This window comes from Alternaria burnsii (genome assembly GCF_013036055.1).
Source record: "Alternaria burnsii strain CBS107.38 chromosome Unknown 753, whole genome shotgun sequence".
In the NCBI taxonomy this organism is placed as follows: Eukaryota; Fungi; Ascomycota; class Dothideomycetes; order Pleosporales; family Pleosporaceae; genus Alternaria; species Alternaria burnsii.
The window spans coordinates 853,015-877,146 of NW_024066118.1; the positions used below are offsets into that span (position 1 = coordinate 853,015).

Genomic DNA, 24,132 nt, shown 5'->3' on the forward strand with positions numbered 1-24,132 from the left:
CTTCAGGGTGCCATTTGACTTGTATGGTGCACGTTATCCAAAACAAGCCTCCTTGCATGGCGATAGTATGCCGTGATCGGATACCGGATCCATATCATTGTCCAATCTATAGCAGGTGAACATTGTGAATCCTCAAAACCGTGCCAGTCACTCCCATTGAATCGTCCGCAGAATAGAGCAAGTCTGCCGGCAAATCGTAAAGGTTGTTGATGGTGGTGGTGGTCGAGTCGGACCTTCTGGCGGATTGATGTCAACGATGTTGCGCGGACCAATAAAAAACGCCAAGAAAAGGGTAGGTCATCCAGATTGAACTTCACGACCGCCACCACTTGCATCGCCAATAACCCACGCTCGCCGGACACCCGAGCATCAATTGCGCTCGACAACACAAACACAGCAATCACGATGCTCGCACGACACGCACCTGCGTCGACGCTCAGCGCGGCCGCCCACCGAGCGCTGCCCGCAGCTTCGGCAGCTACCCGCCTTTCGACTGCCGCCCCCCAGAACCGCACACAGAAGAGGACGCTCGCGACAGTACAGGATGCGCCACCAAAGAGGACGTACGGTGGCCTGAGGGACCAGGACAGGATCTTCCAGAACTTGTACGGACACCACGGTGCGGACTTGAAGAGCGCGCAGAAGTACGGTGACTGGCACAAGACGAAGGAGATCCTTCTCAAGGGTCACGAATGGGTGTGTAGAGGCATATGTACAGGGCACATGAATCAACGCTGACGGACACAGATCATTTCTGAGATCAAGGCTTCCGGTCTCCGTGGCCGAGGTGGTGCTGGTTTCCCCTCTGGTCTGAAATGGGTATGCTATGCTATCGAATCAAACTCAATGAGACGGCTACTGACTTGCAAAGTCGTTCATGAACTTCAAGGACTGGGACAAGGACACCAAGCCCCGTTACTTGGTCGTCAACGCCGATGAGGGAGAGCCCGGAACCTGCAAGGACCGCGAGATTATGCGCAAGGACCCCCACAAGCTCATTGAGGGCTGTCTCGTTGCTGGCCGTGCCATGAACGCTACCGCCGCCTACATCTACATCCGAGGAGAGTTCTACCACGAGGCTACCGTACTCCAGCGCGCTATCCAGGAGGCATACCAGGCCGGCCTGATCGGCAAGAACGCCTGTGGCTCCGGATACGACTTCGATGTCTACATCCACCGAGGAATGGGCGCCTACGTCTGCGGTGAAGAGACCTCGCTCATCGAGTCGCTAGAGGGCAAGCCCGGAAAGCCCCGCTTGAAGCCCCCGTTCCCCGCTGCCGTCGGTCTGTTCGGATGCCCTTCCACTGTCGCCAACGTCGAGACCATTGCCGTCGCGCCCACAATCTGCCGCCGAGGAGGCAGCTGGTTCGCAGGCTTCGGTCGTGAGCGCAACCAGGGTACCAAGCTCTTCGCCATCTCTGGTCACGTCAACCACCCTTGCACTGTCGAGGAGGAGATGTCCATCCCTCTCCGCGAGCTCATCGACAAGCACTGCGGTGGTGTCAAGGGCGGCTGGGACAACCTCAAGGCTGTCATTCCCGGTGGCTCTTCGACCCCCATCCTTCCCAAGCACATCTGCGACGACCAGCTGATGGACTTTGACGCGCTCAAGGACTCGCAGTCTGGTTTCGGTACCGCTGCCGTTATCGTCATGGACAAGTCGACCGACGTTGTCCGCGCCATTACCCGTCTTGCCAAGTTCTACCACCATGAGTCTTGCGGCCAGTGCACACCTTGCCGTGAGGGATCAAAGTGGACCCATCAGATCATGGACCGCTTCTACAAGGGCCAGGCCCGCGAGCGTGAGATCGACATGCTCCAGGAGTTGACCAAGCAGGTTGAGGGCCACACCATCTGCGCGTTGGGCGAGGCTTTCGCATGGCCTCTCCAGGGTCTCATCAGGCATTTCAGGCCTGAGCTTGAGGCCAGGATAAAGGATTACGGCCTGAAGAACGGTGGTGAGGCGTTGGCGGGTGGATGGGCACACGATGCCGCCAAGAAGGGTCTTCTCGTCTCCCCTGGCCAGTAGAGAAGGAGCCGGGAGATTTGTACTATGCATATTTTCTGTGTTTGAGTTTTGATTTCGGCGTGCAATTACTTGAAGAGCTGAGCTGTAAATAGTTTCTCGGCGCAAATAAAGCAAGATTGAAATTGACCGCACATGCTGTCCCCCTGCGTGAAAGATCCTGCTACTCCGAAAACGCCTTGCGAGATAAGGTACTAGAAACAATGTCATTCGTCCTGTAAAACTCAAGTCCCCATGCAAATCTGGATAAACTCCTCCCTGGAGATGGCATTATCATTGTCCATGTCAAACTCCTCAATCATGGCTACCAGCTCATCATGCGAAAGCGCCTCGCCCAACTCTCTCGCAACACGCGTGAGATCCTGCAGGGTAATCGTCCCCTTCCCACCCTCATCGAAGAGTTCAAATGCCCTAAGAATCTCGTCCCTCGGATCGCGACTCAATATCCTCTGTGCCATGAGCGTCTGGAAAGCCTGGAAACTCAACAACTGGCGACCAGGCGTGTACTGCTGCTGCTGTCTCGAACTCTGCTTGGTGTTCTGCTGCTGCGACGTTCCGTGTTGTTGCAGTATTCCGAGAATTTCTTGTTTCGGGAGATCAAAGCCCAGTGCTTTCATGGCGACTTTCAGCTCGTGGTAGTCGATGTAGCCGTCCTTGTCTAGGTCGAAGAGGTTGAAGGCTTCGCCGATTTCCTCTCTTTGCTCTTCTGTGAGTTCGGCGAGGGAGGCGGCGCCGCTGGCCTCCATGCGCTGTGCTGTTTCGCGGGCGGAGCGCTCGCGTTCTAGGCGCTCAGACTCGATGCGTTGGGCGTTTTTGGGGTTGGGTGGAAAGGCGGGCGTGTTGCTGAAGGCGGCTTGTGGTTGTGTTTGTTGTGGTGGTGCAGTGCGACCAAGGCCGTAGCGGGGGCCGGGCCCGAGAGGGTTGGAGGATGTAGCCATTAGGGTGTCTTTTGGAGTGGTTGAGCGTTGTGGTGTTGCAGGATTGGTGGGGTGCGCGAAGTAGTGTTGAGCGCGGTTTGGTGGGAGACAGATGGACTCGAGAAAGCTTCTGCCAATTCACGAGCGCTAGGATAGGAGCGTCTGTGGTCGCGTTAACACGGTCGTCGCTGTTGGTAACTCTCGGTTCGGAGGATACGAGGATGTGCAGTTGTTTGGGACGCGAGGCGCGTTTGGGCGTGGATGCTTAGCTGCAGCTCTAGCGCGATTTTGGTTCTGGTGGGGAATTGTGATGGGTAGGGCTGAGAGCAGGGCAGGAATACGAACACGATGTCTCCATGCATTCAATAAGACTGACTGTTATTGCACTATCGCTATAGAGGATTTTGATCGGGTGTCCTCATATCCTTTCGACAAAGGGAACTCATGGAACTTGCTTCACCGACCTGCATCGGTAGACAGAAGACTGGGACAATTTCGCTGTATCTATCAAAACTGCCAATAAAACATCAGCCAAGGCCTCTCGTATGCAGACAATATGCGCGATGCATGTGGGCCACCAGACCTTCGTTTTGATCGGACTTCTGAGGATCACATGATGAGTGACGTGGTGGCGAGCGTCAGTCCAGGGAGCGTGGCTTGCAAACAGTCTCACCAGTCACAAAATCAACGTACTCTTTGTCTCACACACCTCGTTTTTCCTCAAGCCCGTAGTCATCCATCTATGGCTAGACCAGTCTATTACCGGTAGAGCGACTCGAGTCGGCTGTGTAGGAGCGTTCTTGGTGGCGAAGTGCCCTCTAACCGCCAGGCAACCGTAGGTAGCACCAGGTGTCTCTCAGGCATCTCTACACTCAAGTCGCGCCCAGAAAACGTGTCGTATCATTCGTCAATCCCTATCTTGCTTTGTCATATGTGCAGCGGCCGCAACCGTATCAAGGAGCGTGTGCTGGGAAGTGGGTGCGGAAGAGGTACACGTGACGCCCCGGCGATGGCTTAGCGCAATTTTGACGTGCCTTCCTCCTAAGTGCAACCTCACCTTTGCTTGTCTCTCCAGACTCTCGCGCCCGTCGCTCTTTCCCTTCCATGACGGCCATTTCACTACTTAATCAGAGCCGTGTCTGACCTCTTCTTACTAATTCCACTCTTTACTCTTTTGCTCGCTCGCAGCAAACCCCCACCGCGCCTTGTACGGTCCGCCTATTCCTTGGCGCGTTTTCCGCGAAGCTCTCATCAACACCTGCCTCTCCGAGAGCTCCTGCACTTCGATTCTATCAACCACCACCCGTCCATACGACTGTACGGCGCATTGCTAGCCGCCTAGTAATCGATACACGCGCAACCCGTCGGACAAATTCAAAATGTCCTTCGGCGGTGGTTTCGGGGGCTTCGGCTCCAACAACAACAACCAGTCCACTGGCTTTGGTGGATTTGGCTCATCTAACAACAACACATCGACTGGTATGTACACACTCTTGCGTGAATTTCTGGATCCCTTTGCGCGCGACCGCTCCGATGTGCCCTGCGACATCGCCACGGCCTCCTCGACGAACCGTGTCTAACTTGCCCTCCGCCTCAGGCTTTGGCTCAAACGCGAATACCGGTACGAGCATATTTGGTGGCGGCGCAAACAACACGGGCAGCACAATGTTCGGGGGCGGTAACAACGCCAGCTCGAGCTCGCCTTTCGGGGGCTCAGGTATGTGGAACGGTTGCGCTTCACTATCGCGTCGCTAGTTGGACCACTGTGCCTTGGTCAAAGTCGCTTTCAACGTCGTATTGAGGCCGCCCACGACGACATGCTCCTAGGCGCTCTTTTGCGACGGCACGCAATTTTGCGCGGATCCATGATTTTTAGTTTACCCCGATCTGGAACTAACTTTTACCTTCAGGTGGCTTCGGTGCCAGCAACACAAACAACAACGCTTTCGGCTCGAAACCCTTTGGCGCTTCGACAACGGGCGGTGGCCTCTTCGGTGGCGGTGGCGCTACAGGTGGCAGCACGTTTGGTGGCTTTGGATCAACGAACAACAACACTACTACCTCTGCCTTCGGTTCCAGCACTGCAAACACTGGAGGCGGTCTCTTTGGCCAGAGCAAGCCGGCGACAGGCTTCGGCGCGTCGACAACCACTGGTGGAGGTCTGTTTGGAGGCGGCAGTACTGGCGGTGCATTCGGTTCTACCAGCACCAACACCACAACGGGTGGCTTCGGTAGCGGTACTGGCAGCGCTTTCGGCGGAGGCAACAACCCACCACCCAACAATGGAACCGCCAACACTCCGTTCCAGCCATTCCAGGAGAAGGACGGTACAGGCAATGCCCAATCGCAGTACCAGACCATCACCTTCCAACAACCGTACACGAACTACTCCCTCGAGGAGTTGCGCGTAGCCGACTACAACCAGGGCAGGCGGTATGGCAACCAAAACGGACAAGCTGGAGCGTTTGGACAGAGCACCGGATTTGGCGGTTTTGGTGCCAACAACAACAACAACACCACCGCATCCACAGGCTTTGGCGCATCCAACAACACTGGTGGAAGTCTCTTCGGTGGTGGTAACACAAGCACTGCTGCTACAGGAGGATTTGGTCAGAGCACAGGTTCCGCGTTCGGGGCAAACAACAACACCTCAAGCGGAGGACTCTTCGGTCAGGCCAAGCCTGCAACTGGCGGGCTCTTCGGCTCGAACAACAACACCACGACTGGTACTACTGGTGGTCTCTTCGGAGGTGGTGCTGCTGCAACGAACAACACCACAGGTGGATTTGGCTCTGGAGGTGGAGCTTTCGGCTCGTCTACGACTACCGGTGGCGGTCTCTTTGGTCAGAACAAGCCTGCTACAGGCGGCGGTCTTTTCGGAGGCGGTGCCGCGACCACCAACACCTCAACACCATTCGGAGGTGGAGCAACTAACACCGGCAGCGCGTTCGGCCAGTCAAACACTGGCGGTGGCGGTCTCTTTGGTCAAAACAATAACCAAACCTCCTCGACCCCAGCATTCGGTGCCAACAACACATCCACAAACACTGGCGGTGGTCTCTTTGGCGGTGGCGGCGCTACGGGTGGAGGCTTCGGGCAAAACAACACATCCACGACTCAAAACACGACCTCTGGCGGTCTGTTTGGCGGTGGTGGTGGATTCGGCCAGAACAACAACAACCAACAAAAGCCCGGTGGCCTCTTTGGCGGCGCAAGCACTGGTACCGGTACTACAGGTGGCGGTCTCTTTGGCGGAGCAAACCAGAGTCAGCCGGCTACTGGTGGTCTGTTCGGTGGTTCTGCTGCCAACAACACCAATAACAACACTGGAGGCGGCTTGTTCGGTCAGAAGCCTGCTACTGGCGGTGGCTCCCTGTTTGGCGGCAACAACACCAACACTGGATCGACTGGCGGAGGCTTGTTTGGTGGCCTTGGTAACAACAACAACCAGCAAAACACGGGAAGTGGTGGCCTCTTCGGCGGTGGCCAGAACAACAACCAACAGAAGCCTGGCGGCCTGTTTGGCGGCTCCACGAACAACAGCACTGGAGGCGGTCTCTTTGGTGGTGGGCTTGGTCAATCGAACAACGGCCAATCGAACATGGGCAGCTCTATGCTCTTCCCGCAGCAACAACAGCAGCAGCAACCTAGCCTCAACAACAGCCTGTTTGGTGCCTCTGGAAGCTCTTTGTTGAACACATCCATGAACACCAACCCCTACGGCAACGATGCCCTCTTTGCTGGTCTTTCTACCCCAACTCAGAGCCCTGGCCCGCTTGCCACGCCCTTGTCCAGCAGCCAGAAGAACAAGAAGAACGCCATCCTGCCTCAGCACAAGCTCAACCCCGCCGCATCGACGCGCCTACTTACTCCGCAGAACAAGAGCCGCGGTTACGGATTCACTTACTCCACTTACGGCAGTCCAGCTGGCGGAGCAAGCCAAAACGGCGGCCAAACCCTTGGTGGTAGCCTCTTTGCAGGCAGCCTTTCACGATCTCTGGGCAAGAGCTTGTCTACGAGTAATCTTCGCAACAGCTTCACTCCCGAAACCAGTATACTGGCACCGGGTGCGTTCTCTAACACCGGACGCAACTTCGGCAACGGCAGTCTCAAGCGACTCAACATCAACCGTAACATCACCAACAGGGCGCCATTGTTTGATGAGCCCGCGCAGAAGCGTGTCAGCTTTGTGGGCGGTGACAGCCCAAACGGAGAGACTAACGGAGAGACTGCACTAGTCGTTCGACAAGACGAGGAAGATGCCTCACCACGGGCTAACGGCCACAACGCTGGCAACGAAGCGCCTCGCCCGCCGATGCAGCAGGTCAATGGAAATGAACTTGCCCGCGTGTCCGAGAACCATGTGCTCTCATCCAAGTCTGACGCATCCGTCAACGTCCAACCTGGACAGGACCCCAAGCCAGGAGAGTACTGGTCTAGCCCCTCAATGGATCAGCTGAAGAAGATGAGCAAGCAGGAGCTCAGGAGCGTACCCGACTTCATCGTCGGTCGCCACAACATCGGACAGATTAAATTCCACCACGGCAAGCCTGTTGATCTGTCTGAAGTTGATCTCGACAAGCTGTTCGGTGACATTGTCCAGCTCAGTGCGCGCAATGCTACCGTGTATGGAGAGAGCTGCACCTGTCTGCCAAAGCCACCGCTAGGCACTGCTCTGAACCAGCCTTCCGAGATTGTTCTTGCTAACTCCTGGCCTCGCAACAGGGCCGGCAAGAAGGATGTCAAGCATCTCGAGCGTCTCAAGCGCGTGGCCGGAACTACCTTCATCGCGTACAACCAGTCTACTGGCGAATGGACCTTCTCCGTCCCTCACTTTTCATCCTACGGTCTTGACTACGACGACTACAGCGACGAAGAAGATGACGATGTGTCAAGCGAGCTCAGCGATGTACCCGACACCCCAGCTGGGCAGCAACATCGTTCGAGCCAGATGACAAGCACACCCCAAGATGACTCTTTCGACAGCCCTACTCAGACCCAGTCTAGCCCTGACGACACCTTTGACTTCAAGAAGGGAATGCGTGGTAGTCGCGCTAGCGTGCCTGGTGGCTTCGGTGACGACTCGGCGTATATGGACGAGGAAGAGATGGACGACGCCCAGGGCCAGTCTTTTTTAGGGCGGCGCTCCGTGGGTTCGCTTGATGGACAGCAGGATGCTGACTACGATGAAGAAAGCGAATCGGAATTGGTACACGACCAGAACATGGCGGATTCTATGTCGGGACCAATTCGCACCACGGAGCAAGACACCGCTAAGGAAGACCCCTTCAGGAGCACGCTGAAGCCAAAGTCTATCTTGAAGGCTAGCCAGCTTATGAAGCCCGGAACAGGGACACCTTCGAAAGCACAGCCGGTATTCGATGACGATTGGGCAAACCAGCTCCAGCGCACGATCAGTCCAAAGAAGCAGGATCGATATGCACTTCGCGAAAGCCAGGGCAACGTACTACGAGAACACGAAGCACACCCTACGAACTTCTCGCAATCCTTCGGCGCACGACAGATGACCACTGCAATGGATTTGATGGATTCTCTATTCGGAGAAGCGGAGAAGCAACAGTTTCCCAAGCATAGTGGACATGGTATTGAGGTTTGACTTCCCCTCCCTTTTGGCGTTTGTATTAATGGGGCGCGGTCTGTGGCGGGTTTCCTACGTGGTTCTCCTTCATAGATTGACGCTTGGACCTTACGTCCGCCCGTGTATGTAGTCACAAATTGATACGGGACAAGATTGCTGAAACTCTTGTCTCTAGTTACCCTATTCCAAGCGACCCAAAACCGCCTCCGATCTCGACCAGCTTGCCGATGCCGACAAAGAATTCCACGGCTGCAGCAAACCCCACTTCAGCGAAACGAACGTCCTAATCTACGGCAACAAAGGCCCCTCGCACCTCGAAAGCGGCGTCTTTCCTACGGCCCAAGAACCCCTCGTCGATGCTACGAAGGATATGCGTTTCGTCAAGATGCCCACCTTCACCGATGTAAGTTGCAGCGTTTAGCCGCTGTCATAGTATGAATGCTGACTGTTGTAGTCTGCGCCTGAAACCTTGTCGCTTCAGAAACAACATACCAAGATTGTCACATCCGATAGTGTACCTTCAGCAAAGCTCTTGACTGACTCTGCTCCGGTCGAGTTCTCCAGTATGGCAAAGGCCGTCGCGCTCGACACTCCAGCTGGCGTTTACGAGCAGCAAGCTTGGCAATTGCTTTCCCTTTTGTTCGATGACGCCGATCGTATTCCAGCGGACGTGCACGAAGAGAACATCAATGTCTACCGGAAGGAGAAGTTGTCGGAATTCTGGAAGCTTCTCGTTTGGGACGATGCACAGAAGCATGCCCAGCAAGCAGCTTCGGCCGAAGAGCGCGCGATCGCCCATCTCAGCTGCAACAACGTCGCTGATGCTTGTCATACATTGTTGGACGGACTCGACCTACGACTGGCTACGATGGTCGCTCAGATCGGTGGTGACGAGACTATGCGTCAGAGCATGGTAGCCCAGCTTGATGAATGGCGTCGTCTGGATGTGCTTTCTGAGATGGAGGATCCCCAGCGTGCGATCTACGAGCTTCTCTCTGGCAACTGTACCAAGTCAGAAGGCAAAGTGGGGGCTGGTCGAGAGAACCGGGCTTCTACATTCAACATCTCAAGTCGATTTGCTCTTGATTGGCGACGGGCGTTTGGACTTCGTCTTTGGTACGGCACGATGATCGATGAGCCTATCGAGATGGCTGTTGCGCAATTTGCGGACGCCGTTCGAGACGGCAATGAAGATGTCAAGCCGGTGCCCTGGTTCATCCGAGACAAAGCCGACATGGGCTGGAACGACCCGGATGCTGAGCACCGAGAAGATCTGCTCTGGGGCATTCTCAAGCTCTATGCGGCAGAGAAGATGGGGCTTCCCGCCAATATTGAGGACGTTCTTGCGCCAGAGAACGTATCCGGCAATCCTTTCAACGCTCGTCTCTCGTTCCAGTTGTTCCAGCTCTTCAAGTCTCGACAAGACGATGAGACCGAAGCGGATGAGCGCAAGGTCGCTATGCCTACTTCTCGCGGCCAGGACGAAGACGATGGCATGTTCCGCCGTTCGCTCCAGTCATGGTCCGCCCCAGGCGCTGCAGACGATGTGCAAGCCGCGAACCCGCTTGTCGAGCTGAGTGATAAGATCACGCTCACATATGCTGCCTCGCTACATACACCAGAGCACTGGACCACTGCTATCTGGGTGTACTCACATCTGTCATCTCCAGCAATGCGAGAGCACTACATGCGCTCGCTCGTCAACCAGTTCTCGAGCTCGTACTCCCTGCAGGAGGGTGATGCCACCTACGACTACCTCACGAGCGACCTCAAAGTTCCTGCGACATGGCTCCACGGTGCCGCGGCATTGCAAGCGAAGTCAGGTGGCGACGCCCTACGTGAGGCGACCCATCTCATCAAAGCCGAGGAGCTCGAGGAGGCGCACGAAGTGCTGTGCCGCAAGGTCGGCCCAGAAGCTATCGTCTCTCGCGACTACGATGCGCTCCGTGAGCTCATGGGCGGCTTTGTTTCCAAGTCGCCATCCGCACGCCCGAGGGAAACACTACAAGGCTGGGCTCAGGGTGGTCAGATCTACTTTGACTACATTGAGTTGATTGATACGACTGGCCAACGTTCCAACTACCGCGTCGACGAAGAGCTGGACAACCGTGTCCAAGAGCTTCTTACCAAGCTGCAGCGTGCATTGGAAATTGCTGGACGCGACAGGCTGGGCACCTGCGGTCTGGAGGAGCGGGTGGCGCTCATGGAAATTGCTGGCACCGTCGCCAACCTTATATCAAAGACCCAGGTATGTTACATCTGCTCTCTCGACCCCGAATATCTGAAGCTAACATGTACTCAGCGAACCAACCGCAACGCCATCCTCAAGCTCCCCCTGACCGAAGACTTGTGGCTCAAGCACACAATCGACCTTAGCACAAGCTACTACCACAATGTCATGGTCACCAGTCGGTAGAACCAGAGGATCATCGACTTGCGCATTCTCCTGAAGAAGGACGAACTCGGTACGAGAGAGTGCTCTATCAAGAATGCCATCAACTGTGGAAGGAAGGCGTGCATTGGATGCAGCCTTGACTGTTTTATGGGAAGCCCACAGGGGCTAAGGAGATGAAGTATTGAGTGTTAGTTGAAACGACTTTGTCTGGACGAAGCATGCAATTGAGGTTTATTGGTTAGACTGGGGAGGAAAAGCAACTTCGATTCGACATGTGTATAATAGATATTCTGCTTGGAACCTCGTTTAATGCATTGCTTATGGTACGTTTTGGTGTTTCGACTGAATGCTGGGTACACGCGTTTTCAAAGTCGGTCTGGTGCTGTGCATCCCTTAACGACATGTGGCATACGCCCAACATTTCATGCTGTACCAACAAAACACTTGTCAATGTACCATGAGGTCACGATCATGCCTTTTGTGACATGTCATACAAGTAGGAGTATCAACACCAACTTTTGGTGCCTCACGTCCAAGATCGTGAACAGCAGTCTCACACCTTGGGATTATCCTCCCACTTCCTCTGCCAGTCATAAGGATCTCGGCGCCACATTTTGTTCTTATCTCCTTTTTGAGGTGATGGCGTATGATAAGGTTTATGTCGCAGGAAAGACGTGCATTTATCTCGTAGGTCTCATTGCACAAGCCCTGCTCGTGTGTACTCTACAGTGAGCCGCAAACACATGTTGTTTCTTGTTTGATTTTTGTGTTTCAGAAACAGGACGAGCTATTGCTCATGGAGCGCTTCCGAAGATGCTGCCCATGTGAGCATCGCCAGACAGTTTTGGAGCAATTGAAATCAGGTCCAACACATACGCTCAGTCTCTCGTGTTTTTGATAAGAGAAAGCTTGAAAAACATCAAAGACTAGTCGGAGCGTTTTTGGAGATAATGGAACGATATGATGAAGGAGAGGAGGTGGCAGAAGGAAGGTGTTTATATACCGCTTCACTCAACCAATGTCCAACAAAGATGACGTCGCGACATCGGCGTGTTGATCAGCCAGTGTGTGCGATGCCACAAAGCCATGAATTATGCCGTGTACTAGCTCCAACGAAGTATTTATACGACACCTACAAGCTTCTGAGGTTCGTTCTTTCTCCTCCGTATCTATTCAAAAACTTGTCCTCAAAAACTGTACAATGACTGGTGTATGCTGCGCCCTCTCGCAGCTTCCTGAAAGAAGTACCAGGCCTAAGCATGTAGACTGTCTTTCTTGCTTCTATGAACTCTACTCGAAATTATGAGAAAAAAGTTCATATCTCAGTCATAGGTTGCGTGCGTTCAGAACCCAAATCGATCAAATTGCGTCCTTATGACGATTGGAAGAATTCTCAATTGTCATGGGAAAATGGAACTTGAACTGTATTAGGCCGTCCCTGGAAGGTTTCCCACTCGCATCTTTACGGATATATAAAGAAAACTCTGGTTCGATCACTCTGTGCATCACGTTCTCTCGAAAGTCCTGAATTATTTCCAAAAAGAAGGTAAACGATATGAATGGAGAAGGGCTCGGCGTTTGCGGGCACCGAAAGATGCAATCCCAATCAACATGACTCTGCCGAGTTGCTCCTCCCTCATTTACTCCTACACGCATCAAAACGCTAGGACTATACTACGATGATCTGAATAGTCTATTTCAAAAGTAACACACGCACTCACATCTTTCGTGAGACTACGACACAAAATAAAAAGTTCTAAACGCACGTTCTATGAGATCGTGCTTCCTTTCTCGAAAAGGGCGTCTGACAAAAGGCTCTTTGCAGTCTCATCACCTGAGACGAGGAGTATTATATCGTTTGGATATGAGTATCTCTGACGATTCTAAAAACTAAGTCAGCTTGGAGATATGAGCAGAGCTGTCCTTCTGGCTGCTTTCTGATAGCATTGCACCATCCATTACATGTTTGGAACGCCAGATGGACTCGACGTACCCTCCGTGAGACATTATATAAACACCTTTTCAGGTTGTACCTCGATCACCTCTTTAATGCATTCAAAAGTCTCTTTCTTCCAAAACGTCGTAAGCGTTGCGCCATGGCGCTGGCTTCCTCGCGCTCTCAATAGTCTGAAAACCAAACTGGAATGGGGAATGCTTCTGCGACTTCTTCGCCTTTCCGACGAAAACATAAAATCACAATTCTGTTCACACCGTCACAAAAGAGCACCCAGGTGAAGCAGGAATATGAGGGCGAGATGAGCGACCACGAGGACGCGGATCTCGCTGTTCCGTTCACATCAGCGAAGCAATTACAGAAATTCCCTTACATGAGATCAAGAACGGATATATGGTACGTGATCGAGACCAACAGGACCGGGAAAAGGAGAACAAGAGGGTCAAAAACGATCCTTGAGGGGCAGCCTGCCGACACATCCACTACCCCGGCGGAGGTTTCGCCAGCCCCAATAAGGGACGACCGTGATACTGTGGGCCACACAAACGATGTTCTGTTCGAGAACGTGCGTTCAAGAAGCTAAAGCATGCATTTGAATTTTTTTTTCAAAATTGTTGATCTCACTCTCATGTCGGCGCGAGTTTCCAGCACCTTCACTACTATGACTTGTGATCTAAAGCTATCAACGGGCCCTTGGTAGATTTGAGTACCTCCAGCGACGCATGACACGACGTCTCAACATTACTCTAAAATGTGCACTCTTCATGTCATAAGAGATTTCTCGATAGTCTAAATGCTACTGTAAAAGTTGTGGTATAAATATACAAGTCCGTCAAGATACTATATACAATGACGATACCCAAACTCATGTCTGCGGAGCTGGAGGTTGTCCCTGCTGCGCAGACACAGCGGTACCATCTCTCGGCGGGCCTTGTGGACGCCCGCCTCTTGCGCCACCGCGACCACCGCGGCCAATTCTGCCACGACCGCCTCTGGCTGCGCCATCAGGTCCAGGTGGACGACCACCGCCATCTTGTTTCTGGCCGGCTTTGGGTGGTGGATTTGGCTTGGCGGCCGGCCCAGCGCTGACGTCGCGCTTGCCTTTACCGCGATCAGCTTCGTCTCCCCCTTCTTTCTTGTCTTGACCCTTTGTCTTACCGCCGCGACCACCGCGACCTTTGCCTCGACCACGACCAGAGGTCTTAGAAAGCTTTTCTACCAGCTTCTTAGTCTGCTCCTCTTCCTCGATAACACGTCTGCTCTCCTGCTCCCACCACAGCTGGAACTCTTGCTCTTGCTGGATTTCCTGCAGACTACGCTTGGCTGCTGCGTCGCGTATTGAAGTCTTTTCTGCTTCTTGCAAGGACAGAATCTCCATCATGCTGAGATGCTGACTTGGAGACGTCGGCGAGTGCTGTGGCAAGGGAATGTGGCGGACAGATCGAGGCGTTGGGATAGGATCAGTAGAGACTGACATGCCTCTCTCATTCGCAGCAGGACGAGCTTGGGAAGGCGATGCAGCTCCTGCATCATGACTTTGGGACGCCGTCCGCTTGTCCTTCTGCTTTGATCCAGCACCCTTCTTTGCAACAGTTTGTCGCATGGTAAGTTGAGGCGTGCTTGATGCTCGAGAAGGCTCCGGCGATGGCTTCGGCGGTGGCGAGGGAGCCACTGCTGGAGCAACAACCGGACTGTTGCTTGGTTTCCTATGTGCAGCTGCCGTCCATGGAGATACGGCTGGCGGCACCGGTTGAGGCTTCTCGATGGCTGTGCCAAGTTTTTGGGCCTGTCGTAGACGATTCTTTTCCTTTTGCGACATCTTGATCGGCGCAGCCTTGACGGTCCGTTCGCTCTCGCTCCGTGAGAGGCCGATCGACAGGTTTGATGGTGTAGCTGAGGACTCTTGAGCCATAATATCCTTGAGTTCAAGCTTGGGACCAGCAAGCGGTGCAGTCACCCAAGGCTGACCAGGTGGTCTTGTCTCCTTGATAGCTGGCGGAGGAAGAGGGCTGACAGACTTGAACGGTATGTCATCCCCTTTGTTGAACGTGTGCGGTGATGGTTTTGGAATCGTGCCCCAGGGCGTCTCGGGAGATCCAACTGGTGTTTCTAGCGCTTTCTCGTCTCCGCTTTGCTCTGTGAATCGCGGGGGCTTGATCTTCTTTGGCACATCCTCGTCATCCTCGCCATCTGACATTTCGAACATGAGGTCTTGGGCGGAGTTTTTACCTTTCAGCGCTGGCGACATTACTGGACTCTTTGCTTCTTTGGATACCCTTCTTCGATTGCGTTGGCGTAGTGGGGAAGCTGCTACTTCTTCCAGACTTTGAGCTCTGAAAGAGGATGAGAGATTGTCGCCATCGGCGTACTTGTTCGACAGTACTATCGCATCGACCTTGGCGCGCCTGCCACGTTCTATCCTCTCAGCAAGCTCTGGGTAGCGCTCAAAGAGGAGAGCCTCAGCTCGCCCACTTCTTGCAAACGGCAAGTAAGCGAGCTGATTTTCATGGGCGACTTGGTTGAGCTCCAGCAGCAAGTCCTCGTCCAGTTCGTCTAGTGAGCCGTTCTGCATGACTGCCTCTAAACTCAGACACACATATTCAAGGGCAGCGTCCTTGAACTCAGCGACCGAGCTAGGAGCAACTGCTGTAAGAAGGGAGCAAACGTTTCGAGCGTTGACTGTCATCAATTAGCGAATGCACGATAATACCAAATATGTATACATACCATAGCGACCGATCAATCTTTGACAGATCTGCGACAGACGGTCTAGCATCAGTTCATTGGCAACAGACATGACATCCATGACATGGTCGAGCAACTCGTCAAGTGCCAGCAAATCATTCAGGTCTTCGCTGGTAACATCCTCGAAAATCTCCTCACCAGCATCGGTGTAGAGATGGCGGACAATGAGCTCGAAAAGCTGTGTTTCCACATGCGTCAAATCAATGTGAACGAGCGGAGATTCCTCGGTCCGCCTTCCTGCGAGCCACTGGCCGCCGGCACGTCCTCGGAACAAGCCTTCGAAGAAAGGACAGCGTTGGCAAATCACGTCCGAGTGTAGTAGCATCTGGCCATCAGCAAGGTCGACGATGACGTCGCCGCTCTCGAAGAAGGACTGCTCCTTGATGGCGAGTTCCATGTCCATGTGCAAGGATCTTCGTGGCTTGACCATCTGACGCACAGCAGGCTCGAGCTGTCGCATCTCAAGACGGGAAGCAACCTTCATCAGTTCTGTCCGCACGGAACGGTACCTGTGTGCCAAGGTAGGGTAGTGCCGGGTGACATTCCAGAAGTCCACAACAGAGTCGGTGTAGGCGTAGAGAACGAGGTTGAAGATAGTGAGGAAATCAAGACCTTGGAAGAGTACCAGAACTCTCCCACTCTCTGCCTTGACGGTCAGCAGGTCAGGCACGACATATTCGCTGTCTTTCACCCTGAAGTCGAGCAGAGCGTCCCGCAAGACACGGCTGCGTCCACCCAAGATGAACTCGTGAACGGGTATGCGGACATCAGACAGAGTAGATCCGACCTCCATGTTGTACGTCCGATCTGGCATTGTCAACGAGCGCTGCAGGATATCGGTGATTTCCGCTTCCAGGTCCTTCGACTTCAAGACACGCTTGCGCAGACCTTGCGCTTCTGAAGCTCGGGTCCAGAATCTCGGCGTGGGCTCTTCGTCGTCGGATGTTTCCTCGTAGTTTGTCAACTCGTGAAACGAAAGCAACGGAGCTAGGTCATCCCAAAGCCCGGCTTCGTCCACACCTATCTGGTTTCTGGTAACGTCGCAGTCCTTGCGAATGGCAGCGTATGCACCAAACGCGGAGGCACGGACAGCAATCACCCGAGTCAAGCCTGACACACGCTGGAATTTGTAGTCTTTGGGCTTGGACTCTACAGCAGCAGTGACATTTGCATTCTTGATGGTCGCTCGTTTCGTACGTCTCCAGACGCTGCCAACCTCAGTGGTTAAGATGATAGAACCGTCCTGGTCGACATCAACATCTCGTGCTGCCATGTGGCTCTTCTTAGACGACCAAATACGGAATGGCGCAGACAAGGCTCCTCTGATCTGCTTCGGGTTTGTGGTCGATGTGCCGGCATCCTGGGCACCCTCTGAGCGCCGGCTGACAGCCACTGTGAAGACTTCACCAGAAGTAGACAGCGCACAAATGGTGTCACCACCAGATGTGATCTTGCTGATCCTGTTCGGCGCAGTGTCGTACTTTGTGGTCAACCAGCTCTCCTTGAGGAAGTTGCTAGTGAACCCGTCCAAGGGAAAGCTGAGCTTTGCATAGCCATAGTTTGCAAATACCCAAACCTCGCGATTCTCCAGCAGACATACAGTAGCACCGTCAATGGCCGACACTGAGTGGATGGGACTGGAGAATAGTGCTGCAGCAATCTTCCTGGGGATGACCTGCATCTCCAGCGACCGAGCGTCCGAATCGACAATACCAAGCTGGCCTTCATTCTTGCCGAAGGTGTACAAGGACGTCGCAGTGTGAACGACCGAGTGTATCCGGGACGCGGCAATACCTGTGACAACATCTCGCTTCAATGGTCCAAAAATCTGTCGAGGAATAGTTGAGATGGGATCGTCGTCCTTTACGGCGGGTTTCGGCAGCGCATACCCTAGCTGACCGTATGCATTGTTACCCCACGAGTAGATCTCTCCCTCTTCGGTGATGGCCAGAGTGTGGTTCTGCCCCAACGCAACACCAGCAACTTTCTTCTGACCCAGTCCGCCGCTTTCGATGCAGGTAAACTGATACCTCGTCGTTTCATTACCCGTGCCTAGACGGCCGCCTGGACCATGGCCACACATGTACAGATTGGATACAGGGTCAGTAGTCAACACAGCGGTATGCAGTTTCGACATCCGCACGTCCTGAATGACTATTGGCGTATTGCGAATGTGAGTTGGAAGATCTACAGTACTGCGCGCTTGGAGAAGCCCGGAATCCTGCATGGGCGCGCCTGTCGCAGCCCAATACTGGTTCTGCCGCTCGCGGTGCTCCCTATAGAAACGCTGGAGGAGGTGATCCGGTCTGCGCAGAGTAATACGCTCCGGATATTGGCGGTCATCTTCGTCACCAAAACCAAGGGTGACGTTCTTGTTGCTGCCAAAAGTATACACTTCATCTCCCTCAAGAAGCACAGGTGGGGCAATGAGCTTCTTGCGCGTCTCGTCATCCACGTCGCCACTGTCTCCGTGAGCCATCTCGTCGTCCGAGTCAGAATCGAAGGCGGGCGCTTCTTCTGGTCGCAGTGTTCGATCCTTGATAGTCATAGAGAACAAGTCCAGGGGACCGTAACCTTCCTTGTCTTTAATCTTGACCAAACCCCGCGCATGCTGGTTGAACCCGCTGGAACCCTGACCGAGAATGTCCTGCGCATCGCGATTCAGAATGAGGCGTGCAATGGCGATGTTGCCAAAGTAAAAGGCCCTGTGGAGCGCAGTCCAGCCATTCTCCGCGTCTTGTATATACACGTCGGTCCACGGATGTTCCAGCAGTGCTTGCGCGAAGTCTACAGCGCTCTCCGCAGTAGATGACGCAGCGTGGTGCAGAATAGTCATGCCAGCTGCATCCCGGCTGTTGATATCAAACCGACTGAGATTCGCAGCCGCACCCATGCCCATCTTGCGGCCCTTGGCACTTGTTATCGGTGATGCATTGTAACTCCCCGGGCTGCCGTTCACTGCTGTGGCAAATCCTCCGCCCTGCCAGCCTGCGAAGCCTTTCTGTGTTGCCGGTCGGGCCGTATGCGTGGGGGTTGCGAGGACATGTCGAAAGTTGTCGACATCATCTTCGAGGTAGTATTTCCAGAGATAGCCGCTCATGTGCCGGTAGGAGGAGGAGCGATCCGAAGCTTTTACGAGTAGCACCTGGCCTCAACCTCAAGGGGTCAAAGCGTGTTTAAAGGTGCTGGCTGTAAAGCTGAGGACGTCTCCAGGTGAGGGGCCGAACGCGACTGGTCGGCGGTGTGAGACTGGGTGTGTCGTTGGCCTACGCGTGTTGGTGTGGAAGTGGGATGCGTGAGGAATGAGCAAGGTGGCAAGTCGTCAGAATGCGATTGTCGGTCGTCAGATCAGCGGGCAGGGGGTACAGTGTGGGGCATGTAGAGGATGTGTCGCGACGAGCTGCTTAGGCGATGTGTGCGTTTGTGTTTGCAGAGGGAGGCGCGAGTGGCGGGGCGCGAAATGGGTGTGGGTTGAGGTGCTAGGTATCTATGACGAAACTACCGAGGCGATAGTAGAGAGACGCTGAGTCGTTGTCGCGAGAGTCAAGATGAGTCAGAGTGAGTCTGCTATACTTCCTGAAGCTTCTGCAAATGCGAACGAGGGGTTAGTTATAGGTGGCAGCCGCGAATATGCTTCGGAGGTGCAACTGCGGGCGCAGTGTGGGATGGCCATGTCGAAGCCATGGGAATCAGCCAATGGCGTTCGTTCTCCTCTCCACAAGCTGTCGTCGGAGGTCGACATTGCTTCCAACGTAAGCCGTCTAGAGAAACTACAGTGGTGTATCATCGTGTCTCCAAAGTCATGAGACGTCCGACACCGGCTACGAGATGTAGATGGAGGACGCAGAGCTGGGGGCCGCCAGTGTTGCGCGATGACGGCGGGCGCGCCTATGCTATATACCACGCAGCTTTCTCCACTCTGACTGGCGGTGAACCTATACTACGTGACAAACACTCAACTCGGCGCATGTGGTCACCGTTCGGAGGGGCCTTTAGACTTTGGGTGCGCTCGAAGGTGAGACCTGAGTGCAAAAGTAACGTGAACTGCTGCAGGGCGGAAGCTAGCCTCTGAAGGCTACTCGGACCTAGCGAAGAGTTCACGACAAGGGAGCTGCAGAGAAGGTCCGAAGACGCGGCGTCAATCACATCATCGAGCAGTCCATGATACCATATCTTGACTGCCATGCATCGATGACCGTCTCTGAACGACGCGCCAAGGCCAGCCCGTGAATATCAAAAGCAAGTGATGGATGCCTCGCAGCGCATATGCGGCTGGACAGCCACAGGAGTCAATCCATCCATTCATGCATGGGACATAGGCAGCAGTAGATGTATCGTGCATTTGACGTGTAGTGTCCATAGTCGGAAGCAAGTACTGCGCAGACCCGCACTCGGACATGCAGGCTGCACCCTTGTGCGTAATGGATCGTTCTCATGCGCTTCCACGACGCTGCCTGTTCTCCAGCCCATGACATGATGATTTACGACGCGGAATCGCGTCTCACCGGCAACGCTATAGCACAGACGACGACGAGCAGATCTGGTGAGACCGGTCAGAGGTGCGAAAAGGTAAGGTGAGGCGTCGAACGGTGCTGCATAGCCGGGCTGGCTAGCCAATGACACAATTGGCGGCTGGGATGGCACGCGTTGCTGGCTACAGGCGAGCAGGATTGCGCATTCGCGAAAAGAATGGCGCACCCCAGACAGGCAGCGCAACCAAGGTGGATGGGAGGGTGGATAGGTGGATATGTATGCGCGCCTCGATCGGATGGTCTCGATTCGGAGGTGGTGGTGAAGGGCGCTAGCGCGGATCAAGCAGTGGCACTCGTCCATGCCAGCTCCCCCCATGTCTGCGTGAGCTCGCCGAAGCTTCCACATGTCGATGAGCACCTCCATCTTCCCCGGATTTGGCTCAAGTAAGAGTGATTTCCCTCGTCGACCCTCACAGTCGCTAGCTTCCTGCAGCTTCCGATAGCTTTATCTTGCCCGGCCGACTACTGCACAGGTGCTGCATCGTTTATCTCGTGGCCGGCCCTTGCCTGGAGCTTAGCTATCTTCCTCGCTCGTCATTCGAACATCGCCGCGTGACTGACTCCCAGCGCATGCGTCCCAACACTCTCTGACTGTTCCAACGCCATCGCCTGCCCTTTCACGCCTCCGTCTGGGCAAAGACTCATCGTCCGTGTCTAGCTGTCGTCCCACTGCTCTGCGCCCAAATACATCCTCGACCTTCCAGTCGGGTGCTCAGCTTAACTCCGCTGCATCGCCCCAGGCACACTTCACCCAACCTCAGGTTCCCACGCTGCAGACCATGGCTGCTGCCTGAGCCCTGCCTGCCCTCTGGACAAGTCCCCGCGTGCCCCAGTCTCCTGAGAGACATTTCTGACGGCTACTACGCGAACCTGACACTGGCTGCACTCGTGATGGCTACGCGCATTCATCCTCGCCTGTTTCCGCCGCTACCATAACCGTACTTGACACGCCCTCTGCCCTCGTCGCCAGGCCAGTCACGCCCTCTGCCCTTTTGTACCTGCAGGAGGCCGCCGCCGCCGCCATGCACCCATACTCGCGCCCCTCGCCGCGGACAGCCTCGCCCGCCAGCAACCTCCAAACCAACCCCGCCCGAACCAACAACCAGCGGCATAGCCAGGATATGACTGCCTACTCAACCACCCCGCCCTACAGCGACCGCGGTGCCGAAGAATCAGAAGGCGAGATGATGTCGAGGGGAGAGCCCTCGTCCGAGTCGGATCAGCGGCACTATCAAAAGGTCAACCAAGTCATCCAGGTACGTACCTCTAGTCTCGTCTGGCACTGGACGCATGCTAACCTCATCAGAACTTCTTCACCAAGTCAGCCCTTGCTGTGATATCATCTCGAGTCTCGCTCCCGCCCGGATACAACAAGGATGGCAAGTTGAAGCACAACAAGTGGGTATGTCATCTATAGATGATCCCGACCTTTGCACACCTTACTAACACGCCTCAGTTCAATGTCGTACTCCCCGATAGCGACGTGCTCCAACGCCAACTCACCGAGTGGAAACTCATGGATGCCATGGCCGGTCACCATCCATCGCTATGCATCGACATCTATCTGGACGTACAGGGACTCGGCCACAACCAGTCACTCGTTATACACGACGACGAGGGAAAGAGATGGGACGTTGCTGCAGCGCTGAACTCGGCGGATGCCGCCTCTCGATCGTCAGGCCGCACCGGCAAATCCACACAAATTGTGCTTGAGCGCTGGAGGGTGCACGTCGGAGACAAGAGCTCAATACAGCCATCAGAGCTCAACGATCCGCTTCCCAATGTATACAAAAAGGCCGTGGTCACATTCCGGTCGCTCTTCGCCTATCTACGCTTCATGCCCGCTTTCCGATACAACAAGGTCATTGCCAAGCAGCCTGCAAATGCACCCTCCCTAAAACTGAACTACCGCGTCTCAAATGGCGACTTCAGGAGTCCGCATGTCGATACTCTGAGTCTACCGCTCTATCCTACCGACGACAACGACAAGATTACAGAATTAAACACAATCGAGCCCACCAACTCGCCTGTAGGGCCTCTGTGTGTGACAGTCGAGTACCGCACCAACTGCGAGTTTAGTGTAGAGGACTCCGAGTCTCTGCTAAGCTCTCAGTTCATGGGCCTAGACGACACCTACTTTGAGCAAAGGACCCGCCAAATACCCGGATCGCTTCCTGTCAACAAGATGAATGCGCAAGAGAGCCCTGATATTGGACAAGCATACGGCAGTCTCTCAACCTTCCATCAAGTTGGTCCGCCTACAGGAACGAGCCCCATCTCAGCTCTCCGCGCAGCCCGAGATATGCCCTCGTCATCTCCAATGGAATCGCCGCCACAAAAACTGCCACCCAACCATCGCACTGCCCAAGGTTCCAAGTCCTCTTTACGCTCTGTAGACACACCACAGTATCAACGGCGGACTTCGGTCTCTTTCCAGCCATTCAAAGCCGGATCACTCTCATCGTCTCCAGCCCTTGGAAGCGCGGTGCCTCCGTCTCCCACCAGCTCGCTAGGAAGACCCGGTAGCTCACTAGGCCGGACTGCTACCCCAAATCCGCTCACCACACCACGCAATCGGACGTCGCTCAATGCGCTCCCACAGACGGCTCTTCGAGCACCTTCATTACCCAACGAAACTGTCGTCACTTCTTCTGCATCAAGCTCGCCAAAGCCTGCACCCATCAGCCGTTACAGCAGTAGCTTCGGCCATCGGAGGAGCAAGTTTTCCACAGGGGGTAACAGCAAAACGGAGGACGATAACCTAAGTAGCGGAAAGGGAAGCCTCTCCTCGTCGATGCAACGCGGATCTGATACATTGAACGAGGGCACCGGTGGTAGTTCGGGCGAAGTCAGGACCGACGATGAGAACATCTCGGACTTCCTGAAGCTTCTCGAGTCGAAGAAAGATCTCAAGAGCTTCACTCGGAGCGACCAATCTGCCAAAGCAGCGACTATGCACAAGACTACTGCTCAGCTCTCAAAGTATCAACGGATGCGGGAGTCCCACACTGGGCTGGCCGAATCGGTTTCCTCTTCGACGATGCTCCATCGATCGTCATCTTCCTCCAGCCGACACCTGTCCAGCGTTCCCGCCATGATTGCTGGTACATCTGTGTCAACAGCTTCTTCGCCCGGCAAACCTATCTCGCCACACACTCCACATACACCAGCCATCCCTTCTCGACTCAGCGCAAATAGTATCGCTGAATACGACCAGCCAATTCGAAGCCGAAGTCGACCTAGTCGGGGGACGCGCGAACATGACCCGATCAACGTAGAAGAGCAGAGCGAGAGCGAAGACCAGAACATGCATGCCATTGCCATACCGACATCACCACGCCCATGGCACTACGCTCGCCGATCAAGCTCCGTCTCCCAGCAAAGACAGACACTACCTGACGATGAACCAGACGTGTTCGGCGTCCGATCGGCCAGTCTGCCATCGGAGGAGGTCGACCGTACTAATGATCTGCATCGTCTGACCAGCGCAGGTCTTACTTCTAGTGGCCTTTTCGCGCAAACGGAGCTACTCGCTAGTGGCAATCGCGATGGCCAAAATCCCGATAACGATTCTCGTGACGAACTGCCCCAGCCGTCGTCAACGTCCAACATGCCTGCTAAGCGCGGCACCCCGGCTGGTGCACGCGGACGAGGCGGGTTCTTCTCGCATAGCTCTTCTACAAGCCTCAGCACAGGCGGCACAAGCTCGACTGAGCGTCAGAGCCGCTACAACTTCAACAGTCGCGCCGCAACCAACATCGACGACGACGAACCCTTGCTCTTCCAGATGAGCGAGATTGGTGCTGGAGGCTCCCGGCGCAGTCTCGAGGAAGCACGAGGCGGATCGAGCACCAACAGCGGAGGCAAGCGTGGATCGTACTTCCGCTGATCCATTTCATTCGACGTGACGCATCCAACATTTGCATTTCTCGACATCTATTTACATCTCTGTCATTGGCGTTCG

General features: G+C 54.6%; 5 protein-coding genes across 5 annotated transcripts; 3 read left to right on the forward strand and 2 right to left on the reverse strand.

The window, feature by feature from the left end:
• Positions 1-256: 256 nt before the first annotated feature.
• On the forward strand, positions 257-2,029 carry GT037_008385 (nadh-ubiquinone oxidoreductase; the record flags this gene model as incomplete). Its single annotated transcript, XM_038933432.1, has 4 exons — positions 257-296; positions 398-696; positions 748-819; positions 872-2,029. 4 exons carry the CDS (start codon positions 257-259, stop codon positions 2,027-2,029), a joined length of 1,569 nt encoding a protein of 522 aa, XP_038784097.1.
• A 221-nt stretch (positions 2,030-2,250) lies between these two features.
• Positions 2,251-2,964, reverse strand: GT037_008386 (cell division control protein; the record flags this gene model as incomplete). Its single annotated transcript, XM_038933433.1, has 1 exon — positions 2,251-2,964. The coding sequence occupies one exon, from the start codon at positions 2,962-2,964 to the stop codon at positions 2,251-2,253; it is 714 nt and encodes a 237-aa protein (XP_038784098.1).
• A 1,358-nt stretch (positions 2,965-4,322) lies between these two features.
• On the forward strand, positions 4,323-10,958 carry GT037_008387 (uncharacterized protein; the record flags this gene model as incomplete). The annotated part of the gene is made up of 6 exons (XM_038933434.1): positions 4,323-4,422; positions 4,541-4,660; positions 4,854-8,554; positions 8,718-8,945; positions 8,997-10,790; positions 10,845-10,958. The coding sequence occupies 6 exons, from the start codon at positions 4,323-4,325 to the stop codon at positions 10,956-10,958; spliced, it is 6,057 nt and encodes a 2,018-aa protein (XP_038784099.1).
• Positions 10,959-13,756: 2,798 nt separating this feature from the next.
• Positions 13,757-18,736, reverse strand: GT037_008388 (uncharacterized protein; the record flags this gene model as incomplete). The annotated part of the gene is made up of 2 exons (XM_038933435.1): positions 13,757-15,570; positions 15,619-18,736. The coding sequence occupies 2 exons, from the start codon at positions 18,734-18,736 to the stop codon at positions 13,757-13,759; spliced, it is 4,932 nt and encodes a 1,643-aa protein (XP_038784100.1).
• A 2,454-nt stretch (positions 18,737-21,190) lies between these two features.
• Positions 21,191-24,057, forward strand: GT037_008389 (autophagy protein atg13; the record flags this gene model as incomplete). Its single annotated transcript, XM_038933436.1, has 3 exons — positions 21,191-21,424; positions 21,475-21,570; positions 21,625-24,057. The coding sequence occupies 3 exons, from the start codon at positions 21,191-21,193 to the stop codon at positions 24,055-24,057; spliced, it is 2,763 nt and encodes a 920-aa protein (XP_038784101.1).
• Between the last annotated feature and the right edge of the window lie 75 nt (positions 24,058-24,132).